General features: G+C 52.1%; 1 protein-coding gene across 4 annotated transcripts in view; it reads left to right on the forward strand.

Annotated features, from left to right (window-relative positions):
* Window positions 1–18,992, forward strand: part of SHMT1 (serine hydroxymethyltransferase 1) — a 24,371-nt gene continuing 5,379 nt past the window's right edge. Inside the window, exons 1-7 of one of the 4 annotated variants that reach the window (XM_045778284.2) lie at window positions 1–283; window positions 7,036–7,150; window positions 8,442–8,587; window positions 12,651–12,766; window positions 13,126–13,286; window positions 17,096–17,177; window positions 17,690–17,902. In XM_045778284.2, coding sequence (XP_045634240.1) covers window positions 7,055–7,150; window positions 8,442–8,587; window positions 12,651–12,766; window positions 13,126–13,286; window positions 17,096–17,177; window positions 17,690–17,902 — 814 coding nt within the window. In that variant the 5' untranslated portion in view covers window positions 1–283; window positions 7,036–7,054. Of the gene's footprint in view, window positions 284–314; window positions 995–7,035; window positions 7,151–7,597; window positions 7,682–8,441; window positions 8,588–12,650; window positions 12,767–13,125; window positions 13,287–17,095; window positions 17,178–17,689; window positions 17,903–18,992 lie in introns of those variants that run through there. The other 3 variants (XM_087867684.1, XM_087867685.1, XM_087867686.1) reach the window with 3 other exon arrangements.

The following is an 18,992-nucleotide window of genomic DNA, read 5'->3' on the forward strand; positions in this document are numbered from 1 at the left end:
CGCGAACCGCCGCGCGCCAAGTTCTGCGTTCCGGACTCGCGCGGCAGGTGTCACGTGGCGGGCACACAGTCGGGCGCGCGTCGGCGGGTCTCGGACTCTGGCAGCGGCGGCTGCAGCGTGGGGCCTCGGGGTCGCTGGGCTGGTGTGCGAGAGCCTGTTCCGGTAGGTGGGCAGCTTCGGGTGCCAGGACCTTGGTGTCGCCGGCGCTCTCGGGGTGTGCGCTCCCTTTGTGGTGTGCGCCTCGCCACCGCGCTTCCCCTGCAGCTCTGAGAAGCCGGAAAAGGTACGGGGCGCTTTGTTAGTGGCCGGGGTGAGGGGCGGGAGGGCGGCGAGCCCCAATGCCCGGTCCCTGGTCACCGGTCGGTGCAGTGGGGGTGGCGGGCTCAGCCTTTGACGCAGATGCGAAGGCTTAGAGCTGATGAAGTAGCCGCTCCCCACTGAGCACTTTTCTCGCAGAGCTTTTTCAATTTAAGTACACCCCTTCGCCTGGCTACAGAAGCCCCTCAACAAAGCTGCAGGCGGAGTGCTATCACAGAGCCCATTTTACAGATGAGGAAGGTGAGGCTCGAGGAGAAGAGCCGCTTTAGGCGCGACCCTGCAGATAGCAAAATGGCAGAGCCCGGAATTAAACGGAAGCTCTCAAAGCCTGCGCTCTCAAGCATTGCATGTATGGTCGCGCTCTGGAGTGCGAACAGATCCCTGCGGGGGAGGAGCGGCGCCTGTTGTCTGCAATCTGTCACCCCCTGTGCTAGGAGACAAACGTTGCCCTGTGGGGTTCTTGGCCCCGTGCCCTGTGCTTCGAGGTCCTGGAATTTAAGTGACCCTTGATCGCTGAGGCCAGCACAAAACGTGTCTTTAGCCAGGCAGTTGCCGGACTGGAAACACCAGTTCAGGTTCTTATGAAATCATATTTTAAATTTCTCACTTGAGGGAGCACGCGTTGGACGCGGGCAGCCTGTGCTTTTATTCATGGGAACGTGCTTTGGAGCTAAAGGTAAACCGGAGGTCGAATTTTGACTCTGTTGTAGCACCTTCGACCCCTGAGCTCTCCGAGCCTGTTTCCTCCTCTGTAAACTAGGCAGCACAGAATCTGTGTGTAGGACACACAGATGCCATTCAACAGGGCCGTTCCCTCCGGAGACTTCTGGCTGGTTCCACTTCTGTGGCAAAAGGCCCAGGGAAGATTTGGGGCCATGGGGAGGCTGATGACCTTGGCAAGTAAATTCACTCAGCGGGTCTGTTTTCCTGGGGTTGAGGTGAGGACGGTGCCACACATGAGTGACATTTCCCCAACAGAAATATCCGGCACTATAATGATAGTAACGGCAGCAGTGGGCTGTTTCCTGCCGGGGTGCTCCGCCCAGATTACTGAGTGGTAACAAAGATGGCCCTAAGGTCCCTCCGTTCTTTGTAAGAGTAGTAGCTGATCATTTTTGAGTACTTTGTGCCTGGCACTGTTCTGAGTGCCCTGTGTATGTCCGGTGGCTCATTTAACTCTCCCTGCCAGCTCAGAACTGTCTTCGCTCCTGGGTTTAATGAGGGGGCTGAGAAACAGAGGTGTCAGCAACTGGGGTTGCACCTTAGGAAGTGGAGAGCAGGATCTGAACCCAGCAGGCTGGTTTTAGCACAGTTTCCTCGGCTCTGGTCTTCACTGTCGGGACGTGGGAGGGTTGGAGGGGTCCAGCTTGGGAGGTGTCCCCCACCTGCTTTTTGACGTGGGGAACCTTGATCTCCCTCAGCTGGGTTTCTCTAGTTGTTAGTTTCCGATTTCACAGATGGATTGAGACATGGCTGAAGACCGACGTTTCTAGAACACAGTTTGAAACTTGTCAAGCATGCACGGTCAAGGTGAAGAATCTGTTCTCCCATCCCTGCTCTCACCCTTGGTCCTTCCAGTGTCATCTCTTGGGCCTCTGTTCCCCAAGCTTCAGCCACAGGGGCCTGATTTCTGGCCCTTAACAAGTCAAACTTCTTCCCATTTGAGGGCCTTTGCACTAACGGTGATAAGGTGAGGAGCGCTTGCCCCAGATCGCAGAAGCCTGGCTCCTTCCCACTTCAGATCTCAGCCCAGGCACTTTCCAAGGCCTCTCCTAAAGGAGCCCTCCACCCATTTATTGTCCTCATGGCCATCACCACCACCTGAAATTATCTTGTATATTTCTGGTTTACTTGTGTATTAGTCTGCTCCTCACAAAAGCAGGGCCTCTGTCTTTTGGACCCATGCATTCCTAGTTCCTAGCTCAGTGCCTGGGACATGGGAATTGCTCAATAAATATTTGTTGCAGGAATGAATGAATTCACTGTAGGCTAATAATAGAGTATAGATTTCTGAAACATCAAAAGCTTGTCTTGAACGAAATATAGCATTACTGTATGATCCAGCAATTCCTCTTGGGGTCTGTACCCAGAAGGGCTGAAAGCAGGCGCTTGGTATTTGTTACATTCATGGCTGCATTATTGACAGTGGCCAAAAGGTGGAAGCAACCAATGTCGGTGATGGAAGAATGGACGAACAAAGTACTGTGTGGTGTCTGCATGCAGTGGAGTATTACCCAGACTTGACAGGGAGGGAAATTCTGACACAAGCTACAACATGGATGAACTTGGAAGGTCTCCCGCGACGTGAAATAAGCCAGACACAAAAGGGCGACTGTTGTGTGATTTCATTTACTGAGGCACCTGAAACAGTCAAATTCGTAGAAAGTAGAATAGTTGCTCCCACCAGCTTGGAGAGAGTGGAATGGAGAGATGTTTCATGGGTGCCCAGAATTGCTGTTTGGGGTGATGAGAAAGTTCTGGAGACAGATGGTCGTGATGGTTGCACAACGACGTGCGTGTATTTAATGCCACTGAATTGCACCTAAAAATGGTCAAAATGGCAGAGAATGACAAAGACCCTAGGGGGTTCATTTCTATGTGGCATTTAAGGAGCAAAACAAATGAGCAAGCAAAGAAAAAAGAGAAAAAGCCAGACTTAACTACAGAACAAACTGATGGTTACCAAGGGGAGGTGGATGGGTGAAGTAGAAAAAAAAATGTTTTAATAAAGATCATTTTTTAATTAAAAAATGGTTAAGGGGCGCCTGGGTAGCGCAGTCGTTAAGCGTCTGCCTTCGGCTCAGGGCGTGATCCCGGCGTTCCAGGATCGAGCCCCACATCAGGCTCCTCCACTATGAGCCTGCTTCTTCCTCTCCCACTCCCCCTGCTTGTGTTCCCTCTCTCGCTGGCTGTCTCTCTCTCTGTCAAATAAATAAATAAAATCTTAAAAAAAATGGTTAAAATCGTAAATCTTACATATATTTTATCACAGTTAAAAAAAAAAAAAACAAGGACAAAGTTCAAGGTATGTTCTGTTTCAGCCAAACTCCAAACTTCAAGAAAGGATGCGAAGTTTGTCTTCCCTAAATATAATATTAGCTAAAAATGATGATCTTCCCTCTGCATCTTAAAAGGTACACAGTGTCAGGATTTCTTTCTTGTTTCATCAGCTACCTGGTCATCCATAACTCTGGTCAAGTTGACACATAAAGCAACTATTTACATTCCAGGTCTTTGTCTTTCTTACTGTAATTCAAATTGCCCCAGAATATAATCTAATTGACTTAGTAGACAATAGATTATATCTACAGTAGGTGTAATTGACTACATTGAAACAAAAGAATCTTGAACTCTGCTTTTTTTTTTTTTTAAGATTTTATTTATTTATTTGACAGAGATAGAGACAGCCAGCGAGAGAGGGAACACAAGCAGGGGGAGTGGGAGAGGAAGAAGCAGGCTCATAGCGGAAGAGCCTGATGTGGGGCTCGATCCCACAACGCCGGGATCACGCCCTGAGCCGAAGGCAGGCGCTTAACCGCTGTGCCACCCAGGCGCCCCTGAACTCTCTGTTTGAATAAAGAATCGAAACTTCTTCACGGTTAAAAAAGCTTCATCTGGACTCAAGAAGGGTATGGGTTTAGGGCACCTGGGTGACTTAGCCCTGCATTGGGCTCCCTACTCTGCAGGGAGCCTGCTTCTGCCTCTGCCCTGCCTGAAATAAATAAATACAATCTCAAAAAAAAAAAAAAAAAAAAAAAAGGAAGGGTATGGGCTTAATAAGGGTGTGGATTAAGTACCCCATGTTGGGGAAGGAGGCTTGATCCTGAGTAGTTATAGGATACAGGGTAGAAAACTCCTCCTGGTGGGTGGGCAGTGAGAGCAGGGGGACGTGGAGGCCCCACGTGCCCACGTGCAGCCCCCCCCCCTTCAGCGGTAACTGACTCAGAATTAGCATCTCCAGCAAGGAAAAGATTTGCAGGGAGGGCACAAGGCAGCAGGTGTTCTGCCAAAGGGAAGCCAGGGGGTGCAGAGGTGCCGGTGGGGACTTTGTGTCTTGTCCTGAGTGTGGTGCAACGGAGCACCTTTGCCAGAATGATTGTAGATCTGACGTACCTTGGAGGAGGAGGCCTCCAAATGGACTTAGTTATTTGGCCTTTGAGCAATATCTTCTCTGTTGCTTGCCACGTTGGAATCCTTTTTGAGTAATCAGTATTTCAAAGAAGCTTGGTCTTCCAGATTCTAGGACCAGAGCACCTGTTTTGGCTCTCACGTTTTTTTGGTTTTGGTTTTGGTTTTTTTTGGTGGGTTTAGCACCTGTCGAGGGCACGTGTGTGGGCCGATGCAGAGAGCCTTGGGTTGTACCGGCCATTCTTGAGTGCGGGGATCAGGACGGAGAAAAGCCGTGGGCATAGTGGCCAAACCATTTTCCCCATCTCTCTCTCCCCCTGTGACGGCAACCTGGACACGGCCAGCCACCTCCAAGGCTGCCCGCCACCCTTGGCAAGGCAGGCCTGCTGCCACTGCAGGAGCACGCATTACTTTGAAGTCCTAATCCTCCGGTGCTTGAGTGAAAATCCTGGCTGCTTTGAAAGCCCCAGTGAGGAATTTCCCAGTGACCGATTTCTGATAGTTGCTTCTTGCTGGCTCCACCGGAGGCTACGGAGAACGCATCAGTGTGATTTGGGACTATTGGGCTGTTGTATTTAGCGGGTATGTTTGTCTAGCAAATGAGTGGGTGAGCTGGCCCAGGAACAATTGCTCTTGGGGCTGTGTGCCCCCTTTCCTCACACTGCTGCCACACTCATGACACTTCTGACCACCAGATGCGTGGGTTTTCCACACATCAGCAATTCTGTGACACCGGCTGGGGGGGATCCCGCAGTTCAATTCAGTTCTGCTACTGGTTGGAGTTAGCATGGACCCCACAGGTTAAGGGCTCAGTCCCACGAGACTGCCCCCATTTCAGATGCCAACCGCAACTAGGAGGTCTCCACGTTACCCACAACTTCTGTATGACTTGCTACAAATTGGAGGTCCCCGTGACCTGACCCGCCTTTCCTTGGATTCAGTCATTTGCTAAGACAGCCCGTAGAACTCAGGGAAACATTTGCTTACCTTTACCAGTTTATTATATAGTAGAAGATACCATAAAGGAAGGATACCGACAAACAGCCGGATAAAGAGATACTTAGAGTGAGGTGTGGGAGGGTCCCCCCAGAGTTGGGGTGCGCTACCCTCCGGGTACGTGGGTATTCACCAACATGGGAGCTCCCCAGACCCCATACTTTGGGGATTTTTATGGAACCTTCCTCACCTACACTTGATCAATTATTAACTCTATTTCTAACACCTCTCTCCTCCCTGGAGAATGGGGAGTCCGGATGGAAAATTCCAAGCTTCTGATCATGGCTTGGTCTTTGTGGTGACCAGCCAGGAGTCCACCCGGAGTCACCTAAGGAGAACAAAAGTCACCCTTATCCCTCCCAGGGAATCACAAGACTTTTAAGAGCAGAGACCAATATATATTTCTTATTAACCCACAGTACTCTTGGGAGGTGGGCTTTCTCCTCCTGATCGGCTCTTTCCCAGTCTGGATGTCCTCTGGATCCCATCTCCAATAGGCCCCGGACCCAGCTGTCCACAGTGATCCCTGCTCATGTCACGACCCCGTTCTTGTCCCCCGTGCCACTTTCCTCGTTTTATCTAGCTGCATGAAGCCACCCTTTTTCATTGCTGCTGGTCAGGGCTCCCGTCTGTTTTGGTCACCACTGTGTGCCCAGTACCAATCCCGTGGCTGCCATAGGGCAGGTCCTCGGTAAATAACTGGCGAGTGAGTGCCCCGAAATGAAAACATAGCAAATTGATGGACAAGTCCTGAAAACCTGCCAACTGCTGATTAGAGGAGGTTGGTTCCTGTTAATATTTAAACTTTCACGCTGGTGGCCAGCCACTGCCCACTAAATGCCTGTCGCACTCTGCAGAAACCTAGGTTAAGAAGCTTGCGTTTTCCGCTCAGCCCTGCTTTAACGGGATGCCGTTTTCTGATGAAAAAGACAGACGTGCAAATCTGACCTGCGGCTTTTACCCGAGGGTTTCTATTTCAGCACAAAGGGCGTGCCTTGACTCGTAGTTCCTACAGGAGGGAGAGTGGGGGGCACTCAGAATGTGTGTTTGGGGGTTTTGAGCCCTTCCTTCCTGGCCAACCTGCTGTGCAGCCCTGGGGCTGAAATAACTTTTTTTCTTTTCCGAGCCTCATTTTCATTACTTGAAAAAATGGGAAGAATAACACTGACGTCGGCAATTGGTTTGTTCGCGCATTTGACAAATACGGCCATGCTGGGGTTCTGTGTGGGATTCAAAAAAATTTAAAAAGTAACACTCAGTTTTTGCCTTCAAGGCACCTGGTTTAGGAGGGGAGCGACCCCGTACCAGGAAAGGTATAGTTGGGAAGAGGGGTACCGGGCTCTCTCTAGGCTGGGGCAGGCCTCAGAGGGAGGGCGGGGAGTTCTCTCTACGAACGGGATCACGAGCTGACCTCCACAGTTCCAGAAGGAACCAGAAGCTACACAGTGGTTTTGCAATAGAAGGCCGTCGTGTTGATCCAGCAGTTGTGAGGGAAAGGCCGTAAAACACGTCAGTCCTTCAGCAGCTCGGGAGAACCCACAGGTCGCCATGAGCTTTAACTGAATTTAATGCGGGGAGTGTTTCCAATTTTAGGCAACTTTGAACCCGTGCGATGATGACTCAAGTCAACGGAGCTCCCAAGGATGCCGACCTGTGGTCCTCGCATGAAAAAATGCTGGCGCAGCCCCTGAAAGACAGTGACACTGAGGTGAGGCGCGGGGAGTCTTGTTTCAGTCGCCAGGTCCACTCCTAAGTAACCCTTACTCGGGACAGCCTTGCAGGTAGTGTAAGAATGCTGGATTTAGAGGCGGTGGCTGACAAAGTGGCTAAAAGTCCTCTGTGGGAGGCGTCTGCGTGGCTCGGTTGGTCAAGCGTCCAACTCTTGGTTTCGGATCAGGTCATGATCTCGGGGTCGCGAGATCAAGCCCCGTGTCGGGCTCCACACTAAGCATGGAGTCTGCTTCAGATTCTCTCTCCCTCTCCTTCTGCTCCTCCCTCTGCTCATTCACACTCTCTCTAAAATAAATAAACATTTAAAAAACCTTTAAAAGCCCTCTGTGGGCAAATATGGATATTTCTGGGTTTCCACAGTGCAGAGCACTGTTCTGGCTGCTCCGGAGGCAAGGGGCACTGAGATCTGACCCTTTCCTTCCAGTTCAGATAGCTGGACACCGAGAAGCATCCTTTCTTGATGTGTTTTTATAGCGGCTTTATACGTGAGAGATCATTCACTTGCCACGTAAGTCACCCACTTCAAGTGCACACGTCCGTGGTTTTGGTATGTTCACGGTCAATTTTATTTTATTTTTTAAAAGATTTTATTTATTTATTTGAGGGAGAGCATGCATAGTGGGGAGAGGGAGCAGCAGAATCCCTGCTGAGCAGGGAGCCCAATGCGGGGCTCGAACCCAGGACCTCAAAATCACGACCTGAGCCGAAGTCTTACGCTTAACCAACTGAGCCACCCAGGCACCCCCATAATCAATTTTAGAACATTTTGATCCCCCTCAAAGAGAAACCTCAGACCCATGAGCAGTCCCCCTCCCACCCCCGCCAAACTCCCCAACCCGCGGCCACTACTGGTCTACTAAGCCTCTGTGGGTTTACCAAAGCAACTCTTGTGTTAAGGACGAAGAGCCAGCAATAAAGTTCAGGGAGGGAGAAACTTGGTGAAACATAGGGGTGAAAATAACAAGATGATGGAAAATTAAACATTAGGTGGGGTGCTTATTTGAAAGACCATTTTCTCTTCGGTCCTTTTGAGTCCCTTAATTTATTGTCTTGTATGAATTCCTCCCTAAAGGCTCAACTCGGGGGGCGATTTCCTGTTTGTGCAATGGGGGTCTTCTCAGTTGGGTTGTCGGGGTTATGGTCGGCTTCTGCGGGCAGAGTGTGAATCTGTCCCAGTGTCTCATCTCTGTAAGAGGCTATGGCTTTGATCAGAGCAAAACGCTAACCTGAACCGGCCAGCCGTTCACTACCCCTTTCCTTCTCATCAGGTTTACAACATCATCAAGAAGGAGAGTCACCGCCAGAGGGTCGGGCTGGAGCTGATCGCCTCCGAGAATTTCGCCAGCCGAGCAGTTTTGGAGGCCCTAGGCTCTTGCTTAAATAACAAGTACTCCGAGGGGTACCCAGGCCAGAGGTATGTGAACGCCGTCAGAGGCCTGCTTCTGACGTAGCGATGGGAGCTACTGAGTCAGTCTAGGGTCTACACGGCGTGGGGATTTCTATTCCGCTCCCATGCAGTCATAACTCGTTTGCAATTCCCAGCATGTGACAGCGCTGATGTTCTTGGAGCAGCTGTCCTCACAGTCTTTAGCAGTCCCTTTGGGGCTTTCTGGAATAACAGGCCAATGCCTAAGGCGTCTGGAGCTGTTGGACTGTTGTCAAGCTTCTAGAAAAAGGTCAGCGCTCTGAGTGGTGCCGTGGAAGGTGCTTGTTGCTCTGTGAGTAATCGAGTCTGTATCAGGGGTGCCCTGGAAGCGACAACTGACTCGTTCGTGGCTACGTTAGAAACGTTGCATGTGGTCAACTCCTTCACCCTGAGAACCACAAGAAGTTCTATTCATTTCTGGTTTTTTACGGTCATCAGCAAAGATGACGATGACAGAATTTGACATACGGTTTTTGCAGATTTGTACATTTGTGTCCCAGAGGACAGGGAAAAAGAAGGCTCACCCTCAACCCACTGCCGGCCGCTCCACACTGAGATGCCCTTGGAGGTCTCTGGAGAAGGGCCGAGAACCAAGTTGAAGGCATAGTCTTTCTCCTGCCCTGTGTAACTACCTTCTCTGCGCCTTCGAGGGTTCACCTGGTGTTTTCACAACCCGCAGCTCATTTGATCCTCGGGGCCGCCCTACAGGGCAAGGGGCGCTGGTTTCCACAGGTTACAGATGAGGAAGCCAAGACTCACTGAGACTCAGTGACTTCTCGGGGTCGCACACAGGTAGATGTTTTCATGCTGTGGTCTCGTAAAAAATTAACGTCAGGTCTTTCTTGCCGTGGCACTGAGCTCCTAAAGCCCTTGGAATTCCCTGGTGGTAGGTGTGTTCTGTTATTCTCGATGACCCTTTGTCGACCACGCCTGAGTTTAAGGCAGGTGACTGAGGGTGGGGTGCCTAGATGCAGAAAGCCCAGACAGGAGGTGAGAAGGGCAGAGCTTTCGGCCCTCTCCCCCAGCCCCCGAGGCACCAGGGGGCCGAGCGCGGTGGGGCTTGTACCAGCCGAGGTGCTGGGAGGGTGACGCCCCTCCCCACCACCACGTTGCCCTATGCGCCTCTTCCCTTGGACTATTCTTGAGTTGAATCTTTCGTAATAGACCAGTAATCATACATAGAGCGCTTTCCTGAGTTCTGTGCGTTGTTCTGGTGAAATGAATAGGCCTGAGAGGAGGTTGTGGAGACCCCCAAATGTGTGGCCAAGCGGGACAGTGGTGTGGGTAGCCTGGGGGCGCAGGACTGTGGCTGCGGGCAGACTCTTGAAACTGAGTCAGTCCTTAACCTGTGGCGTGGCCGCTAACTCGGGCCAGGTCGTGTCAGAATTGGGTGGAATTGTTGGGCCTCCCAGCTGGCGTCCAAGAATTGGTTGTCGGTGTTGGAAAAAGCCACACACATACTCCAAATCCCAAGCTGTCTCAGGGGTTCCAATGTTTCTGAGTTGACCTTGTAGAAGAGACTTCGATGGATCCCAGGGTTTTCGTCCCCACCCAGTGGACACAGGGACACCTGTCTCTGTAGAGAGGTGAAGCAGGTGACACCTGGCCCCCTGAGGTGGTATTTACTGCTGTGGTTTGAGGGCATCCGTTCATCCCTGGTGGGCATTTCTCTTCCTCTGTGAGTCTTGTCCCAAGTGAAAATGGATATGAAGGAAGAGCTCCCACTTTCTTATACGTGAAGTTTAGTTGAAGAACACGGCTTAGATCCCAGGCCCGAATCGGGCTTCCGAACCCCTTGCCCCGAGCTGAATTTCCATGGAAGCCTGGGGACAGCAGCGGGGAACCGCGCTGACGTTTACTGAGTCCTTGCTGACTTTCATCAGCCCTGAGCGCCCACTTCTTTGCATTTTAACATCTCCGAAACTGGGATGGACCTAACTGACCCGAAGCCATCATTTCATTGAAAACACTTTTGTCTTTCTTGGCGATCTGTGAGATGACGGTGGCCGCGTAATTGAGGGTGAAACGCAGTGCTGTGTTCTAGGCATCGGGCCGAGCGTGACCACGGTCACGTTCATGTATCGCGCAGCCTGACTGCAAAGTCAGCACTCTCACCCCCTTTCCAGATAAGGAGTCGGACTTGGGCGGGTGAAGGAGGCTGCTCCAAGTCCCTGGTACAGAGCAGAACCAGGTCCGGGTCTGTGCGCCACGCGATCTTTCCACAGCTCCCCGCCTCTGCAGGTGGCCTGGCTCCTCCATCTGAGGCAAGGCGGGCAGGGGCACTGGCGCCTCACTGTGACCATGAATCACCATCCTGTGTTTGCGCCTCTGGAAAATGGCTAATTGCTAAGCCCCTTGCAGCCCTGACCTTCCGGAAGGTCCGTCATTCTTACCCAGTCATCGGCTGCTCTCCTCCAAGCTTGGGGGAGACCACACCCTTCTTCGCTGAAAAAGCAGAGAATCCGATGCTAGGAGGGACCTTCTAGATCACTCCGCGAAGCCCCTTTCGGTTTCCAGACTTGTTCCCAGCAGCATTATTCACAATAGCCAAGAGCTGGGAGCAACCCAGGTGTCGGTGGATGGGATGAATGGAAAAGCAAAATGTGGTCTATCCATATAATCGAACGTCCTTCACCGTTAAAAAAGAAAGAATTCCCGTCACATGCTACATCGAAGAGGAACCACGAGGAGTGAGCGCCCACTTTTTTTGAGACTGCAATAACCCAGTCCCAAAAATACGGATAGTGCGTAATGCCACTGTGAGCTTCTAGAATTGTCAGGATCAGAGCGAAAAGGAGAATGACGGTTGCTAGCAGCTGTGGGGAGGGAGTGGGGAGCTGCTGCTCCGTGGGTGTAGAGTTTCAGTCTTGCAGGATGAGAAAGTTCTAGAGGTCTGTTGCACAACAATGGGAATATACTTAGCAGCGTGAAGTACTTAACACCACTAGACTGTATGCTTAAAAAGGGTTAAGATGTCAGTTCTGTGTTATGTGTTCTTTACTGGGATAAAAAGAATATATATATATAAAGAATATATATATATATAAAATTTATTTTGAGAGAGAGAGCAAGTGTGAGCAAGCATGAGGTTGGGGGGGGCAGAGGGAGAGGGAAAAACAGACTTCCCCCGACGGAATCCCACAGATTCCCCACTGAGCAGGGAGCGCATCATGGGGCTTGATCCTAGGACCCCGGGATCATGACCTGAGCTGCAATCAAGAGTCAGATACTCAACCGACTGAGCCCCCCAGCTGCCCCAGAAAGAGGGTATATATATATTTAATTTAAAATTTTTAAGTTTTGGGGCACCTGGGTGGCACAGCAGTTAAGCGTCTGCCTTTGGCTCAGGGCGTGATCCCAGCGTTATGGGATCGAGCCCCACATCAGGCTCCTCCGCTGTGGGCCTGCTTCTTCCTCTCCCACTCCCCCTGCTTGTGTTCCCTCTCTCGCTGGCTGTCTCTATCTCTGTCAAATAAATAAATAAAATCTTTAAAAAAAATAAAATAAAATAAAATAAAATTTTTAAGTTTTCTCTGACCACAAGGCATAGTTGTTAAAAATGTCTGAGTTGTTACCATTACTAATATACAGATAAAAAACAAATTTTCACATGTAATTATTAAACAACAAGTAAAATTTTATTAGAACTGTAAAAACGAAAAACAAAAAACTTTCCAGCTCTGCCTCTGCCCCCCCACCCCCACCCCGAGGAACCCCCATTGCACATTCTGGCTCTAGGACTCTGCTCTTGGAACCTCATGGGCGGGCAGTCACACAGTTTTAAGTGGCTTAGGTCACTCAGCATAACGACGAGGTCCTCAAGGGTCATCTGCACAGCCTCGGTCAGAATTGCCTCGATGTGAAGGTACTCACTCAGTCACTTGGCACGGATGGAAGATGAGTGGTGTGAGGTTCGGAGGACTCGTTCTCACTGCTCCTCCACTTTTTTTTTTTTTCTTTAATCTTCGGTCCCAGCCCGAAGCTTCTTGGCTTCTGTTCGAAGCACAGAGGATCGGGGCCAGAGGGGGCCTTAGTGGGCTTTCTCCCGCAGGTACTATGGCGGGACCGAGTTCATCGACGAGCTGGAGCTCCTGTGTCAGAAGCGAGCGCTGCAGGTCTACGGTCTGGACCCCGAGTGCTGGGGGGTCAATGTCCAGCCCTACTCAGGTAACTGCCACCTCCAGATGGGCCTGGGCTCCCCCTGCCAGCTGCCATTCACTGAGAGCAGTCCCAGGAAGGACTGCCCGTAAACGAGAGTGAAAGATAGGCTAAGCCCCCCCGGGTCTGTGCGTCTCTCTCTCTCTCCATCGACTTTGGCTCCCCCTGACTCACCCCTCCTGAACACACCTGTCCCTTATTCTCGGGGTTTGCTGCGGGGGAACCTCCAGGGAACTGGGGGGGGCTGCGCCGTGGTGGCCAGGCCTGCTCTGTGCACGCCTGGCTGATGGCCTCGTGGCCAAGCTCTGGGGTCCTGCTTGGGGCCTGCTGGGCGGAAGTCATCGTACCCCTCCGGCCTCGCCTTCCAGGCTCCCCTGCCAACTTCGCAGTCTATACCGCCCTGGTGGAGCCCCACGGGCGCATCATGGGCCTCGACCTGCCCGACGGCGGCCACCTGACCCACGGCTTCATGACGGACAAGAAGAAAATCTCTGCCACGTCCATCTTTTTTGAATCTATGCCCTATAAGGTAGGAGTGGGTCTCTCTCCAGGGCTCTGCAGTCCTCTTCCTCAGAGGTCCTCCAGGGCTTGGCTGCACCTGTAGGGACAGGTGGTCCTGTTCTTGAGGCACTCCAGGAAGTCCCCACCTTTCGCCATTGGTCACTTCCCTGCCCTGGGGACTCCTCGGGCATGCGGGGCATGCCAGGGGCCGCAGAAGCACAGGGAGACCGGTCGGGGAGGTGACAGAAGAGGAGGTTTTAGCTGCAGCCAGACCCCTGGGGACAGCCCTGCTCGGTACCCCCCCACCCTCGCCATTTGGGGGCAGCCCCTGCAGGTGGGAGGCTGGGGCCCAGCGCCGCACACCTGCGCCCCAGCCCACGACAGTGGCTGTTCTGGAAGAACCGGCCTCTGCACCCCGCCGCCCTTTGCAGACTTGTCAGCCGGCCACAGCCTGTAGGAGCCATGAGCCCGGCGTGGGCCTGGCACGTAGTCACACGGGGCCCTTGTCATTATAAACAGTTGGGTTGGGACGAGGCACGGAAGGCGAGTGGGCTCACGGCCGTGGTGGCTGATGCATAAACTTGTTGCCGGGGATGGGGACAAAGGCAGTAACCCGCACACTCGCTTATGGGGCAGCCCGGGTACGCGGTGACTCCCTCACGTCCAGAAACAACTTCCTCCCGCTGTTTATTGTCCCGTGGGCCGTTCCAGGTTAGTTCACAGGTCCCACCGTGAGCAAAGGTCCCAGTGCACCCTTGTGCTTGGCTGAGTGTCACACACGGGATTTTATTCTTTTAGGAAAGTCAAGCCAGTGTTCGTGCCGTCTTGGCATTCCATGGTCTTTGCCGCGTGCCTTTGGCCATTCACCATTTGTCAGCCTGTGGCTCGGTCCTAGTAACTGCGTGTGCTTTTTGTGTACAAGTGACAATTCACCTCTTTTCATGGCAAGCCCAGGCATTTCTGGCCACAAGTATCCTCGTCGGCCAACACTGACCTTGACGATGGATTTTGAAACATGACAGTAATGAGACAAGGCTCAGTCTTTGCATGTAGACCACAAAAGCTGGCTTTCCTTCTTTCTTTCTTTCTTTCTTTCTTTCTTTCTTTCTTTCTTTCTTTCTTTCTTTCTTTCTTTCTCTTTCTTTCTTTCCTTTCTTCCTTTCTTTCTCTTTCTTTCTCTTTCTTTCTCTTTCTTTCTTTCAGATTTTATTTATTTGAGAGAGTGAGAGAGATCACGAGCAAGGGGGAAGGAGAGAGGGAGAAGCAGGCTCCCCACTGAGCAGGGAGCCTAATGGGAGACTCAATCCCAGAACCTGGGATCGTGACCTGAGCCTAAGGCAGAAGCTTAACCGGCTGAGCCACCCCAGCATCCCACAAAAGCTGGTTTCTACAGTTTCTTTCACTATGGAAAGAACAGTGGCAAAGAGGAGTCACATCTGATCTTAGATGAGGCCCCGGGCAGCCTTACTCTTTAGCCCAATGTCCTCCATTACCCAAGAGTCTCTTCTTTCTAATTAATGAATTAAAGTAGGCTCCACACCCAGCATGGAGCCCAGCGTGCGACTTGAACTCATGACCCTCAGATCAAGACCTGAGCTGACATCAAGAGTCAGACGCTTAACCGACTGAGCCATCCAGCTCCCCTCCCCCCAAGAGTGTCTTGGGTGCAGGCTGGAGGCTCAGCAGTGGTGGGCCTGCAGGGGTGTGGAGTGGCGGGGCCTGGGAGCTTGGCCAGCTTGGGCAGCAGGAGACACAGCTCACCCACCAGAGGGGCTCCTGTGGGCACCGGCCCTGTGCAGGGAGGAGACTGGCCTCCGGCTGCCACGCCCCTCCTCTGCCTTGGAGCCTGCCTCCCTGCCCAGCCTCTCCCTGCTCAGCCTCTCCCGGCCCCTGCCATGTCCATGGGCCTCTCTCTCACCCTCCACGCAATCTCCCCACACAGGGCCAGGCATTTCATCTCCGTGGGGAAACACCAACTCGAACCTTCTGTCCCCTCCTCTCTCCTCTGCGTCCAAGGAGTCCCCTCCCCGAAGGTCCTAAGTGACAGAGGGGAGGCCCCCTTCCTATCCCTCTACACCACTCTGGCCCCTCTGCAATTTCTGACAAATGCCCATGAATTCTCCGTGGAGCGGGGCTTTTTGGTCCAATGTTTAGCATTTTTTTAAAAAAGAAAAAAACTTAAAAAATCCTGTAGGTTTAAAAAGCAGAATGTGGAACGGAGAGTAGCAACACATTTGGGTGGTAATTATGTCTTTTAAAATTTTTTTAGAATTATGTCTGTTTTTTTGCTGCGAGTCAGCTGTTGATTTTCTTCAAGGTAACGGTTTGTCTGCCAAGTTCAGGGGACTAGGAAGAGCCAGTTCGTTCCCTTTGAAACAGAACCAAAGCTGGTCCTTCCGCCTGCCTTTCCAGATGACGTCTGGGCTGCGCACAAGCTTCTATAATCATGTTGAATTGGAAAGGGTGGTCAGGACCCGAGCCTTGCCTCCCCAGGGGCAGGGGCGCCTCCCACCACCCCCTCCCCGGAGAGCTCCCATGCCCCAGACCCCTCAAATCTTTCCCTTTGATTTTTACTTCCCCTTGGCACAAATGCTTCAATGTAACTTTAATACACTGAATTTACTAAGACACGTGTTGTCAAAAAGGGGAAAAATCGTTTTAAGTTTCACATGTAGATGGACCCACAGTGTATCTGGAATTGATTTCTGTGGGGGGCGGTGAGGTGGGTGTCCAGATGACATTTTTCCACGTGGCCCTGCAGTGGACCTAGTACCACATACAGCAAGACCACCTTCCCCTGCAGCATCGATCAGATGACCCTCTGTCACTAGGGGTCCCGTTTCTGGGCTCTCTTCTGTTGTCTTTCCACAGACGTGCTGCCGTAATCACTGTAGCTTTTTGTGTTTTTAAATTTCTCTCAATAATGTTTTGTGTGGGGGCACCTCGGTGGCTCAGTCGGTTAAGTGTCTGACTCTTGATTTCAGCTCAGGTCATGATCTCAGGGTCGTGAGATCAGGCCCCGCGTGGGGCTGCACGCTCAGCAGGGAGTCTGCTTCTCTCTCTCTTTCTCTCCCGCCCCCCCCTGCCGTCCCTCCCCTATTCACGCACTCTCTCTCTCTCTCTAAAATAAATAAATCTTTTTAAAAATATTTTGTGTGGAGGTCTTGTATACCTTTTGTTAGCTATTTAATGGCTTTTGAAACTAATATATTATTAACATTTCATTTCCTATTTTTTGCTGCATGAATATAACTGATTTTTGGGTTTTGACCCTGCATCCACTGACCTTGCTAAATTAGTCACTAATCCCAATAGCTTGCCACTGGAGGCTTGGATTTTTCAGGTCCGCTGTCATGGTGTCTGTGAGCAATGTCAGGTTTTTACGTCTTCTGATCTTTGTGTCTTTATTTCTTTTTCTTGCCTCTCTGTACTTGGACTAGAAGAGCTGTTAGCAGCAGCTTGTCTCTTTCCCGAAGGTAACAGCGTCTCAGCACCCACCTTACGTGGTACATGTTTGTCGCTCCTGTTTCAGTCCACGGTGGCTTTTTGGTTCCTTGTCCCTTGGGCAGGGGCTCACTCGTCCTCTGGGGCCCCCTCAGGGCATGCTGCCTCCGTGAGCGATGCTTGTGTAGGCCAGGTACACTGGTACCCCATCTCGCCGTCAAGTCGCACCCCGGGACGGCTTTCCCGTGCGCATGGTGGAGGGGAGCGAACAGGCTTTGGGCAGGAGCAGAAGGTCATCTTGCCTTGAGAGCTGGCGCAAGTTTGGCTGGGAGGGCAGGCCCGGTGTGGCGGAGAACACCACCCCAAGCCTGCTGCCTCCGTGACATTCCACAGGTAAACCCAGACACCGGCTACATCAACTATGGCCAACTGGAGGAAAACGCCCGCCTCTTCCACCCGAAGCTGATTATCGCAGGTGATGAGCCGGGGGGAAAGGAACCGTCTTTGTCAGCAGCTCCCGGGCCATAAAATGAAGCCGTGGAGCTGTCCCCCAGTTCACTGCTAGTGTCGGCCTCGAACGGTTGGCCTCCTGGGGTCCAAGTATATTCTTTTCTTGCAGGACAAATATCTGTTTGCCAACGTTAATACTAGGTGGGGTAAGAGCTGAAGCTGTGCTCAGAGAAGCATCTAGAAACTTTAACCCCTGACTAGCTGGCGGAGGTAATAACAGTTAGGGGCTGCCCCAGCCACCGTGAAGAGGCACCTGACCTGAAGAGACAGGTCAGAGTGGTTGCTTTTGGCACCAAGATGTTTTTTGGGGGGGAAAGGAGGCTATTTTTCATTTCCGTTCTCAGGGATGTCGGAGGGAGAAATTTCCAAGCTGTCAAATACGCCTGCCCAGAGGCCGCTTTGCAGGTCTGCACTTCCGGCGACTCTCAGCTGGCCGTGGGAATCTCTGACTCCACTGCGTCCCCTCTGTCGTCTCAGGAACCAGCTGCTACTCCCGAAACCTGGACTACGCTCGCCTGAGGAAGATCGCGGACGACAACGGGGCGTATCTCCTGGCCGACATGGCGCACATCAGCGGGCTGGTGGCGGCTGGTGTGGTGCCCTCCCCCTTTGAGCACTGCCACGTGGTGTCCACCACCACCCACAAAACTCTGAGAGGCTGCCGGGCCGGCATGATCTTCTACAGGAAAGGTGCGCTCCGGAGGGGGGGGCGGATACCGGTGGGGTGCTGGCGCTGGCCTTTCTCCTCTGGGGCTCATGTGCCATTGGGGAAACCCGGGATCCCTTGAAGTGTCCCGTAGGAGGGGGCAATGGCAGAGCTGCGGAACAGATCCTGGAAGGAAGCTCAGGTCTTGCCTCATTCCTTGGGTGTCCGGGTCCTGGGAAAGGAGGAAGGGTATCGTGCTGGGGGTCAGCTAGTCCTCCCCACAAGAGGAGAATGGAAGATGTGTGTGGCCGGCCAGGGGCTAGCAGAGGCCTCACGGTGCAGCCTTACTTTGGTGAACTTACTGTGGTCCAGCATGCCTCTCGCAGAGGATGACTCACGGTAATCAAACCATAAGACGCTGATGTATAAACCATAGTTACCACTGTAGTCCTTCCAGCGAGAAGCCTCTGTTGAATGCCTGCAACCCACACGTCTAAGCATTCCCTTTATGTTGGGATCCCCACACGTGGGAAAGCCAGATTAGTGATCAGATCCTTTGGCCCACGGTGAGACCAGATAGATGCCTGTGCACCTGCAGAGACACCGGCCCTCTGGTGACTGGCTCTCTCTCTGCTGCAGTCTCCTTGCCTGGCCCCCTGGCCAGGGCTGGACACACCCACGTGCCCACAAGCCTTCTCAGTGCCTTGTTGTCTCCGAGGAGTTTTCTCCGTTGTATCCACAGTCCTGAGGCCGGTAGCCGTTCCCACCTGCCTGGGAAATGTTTGTTTCTTGCCACGGACTGCTGGTGTGTGCCACCCCCACGCTGTGTGATCCTGGGCCAGCTGTCCAGCCTCTCTTTGCCGCCTCGGAATAATGGCACCGGTCCCTGCAGACCAGGGTTGGGAGCATTCATTAATTAACGTAAAGTGCCTCAAGCGGTTCCTGGCTCACAGGAAGCTCTGTAGAAACATTAGTTACTACAACGGATTATTAGTTTTCTTTCCAGAAAGGAATCCTAGTCCCCATTAGAGCCATTATTATATAATTAATATATATCATTATACAAATCAGTCTTCTCCCCTTCAAAGTAATCATCTTGGAAGACTGCTCTCTTGCACAGGTCTTTGAGGAAAT

Source organism: Ursus americanus, chromosome 14, assembly GCF_024610735.1.
Source record: "Ursus americanus isolate L20-20 chromosome 14, mUrsAme1.1.p, whole genome shotgun sequence".
Classification (NCBI taxonomy): domain Eukaryota; kingdom Metazoa; phylum Chordata; class Mammalia; order Carnivora; family Ursidae; genus Ursus; species Ursus americanus.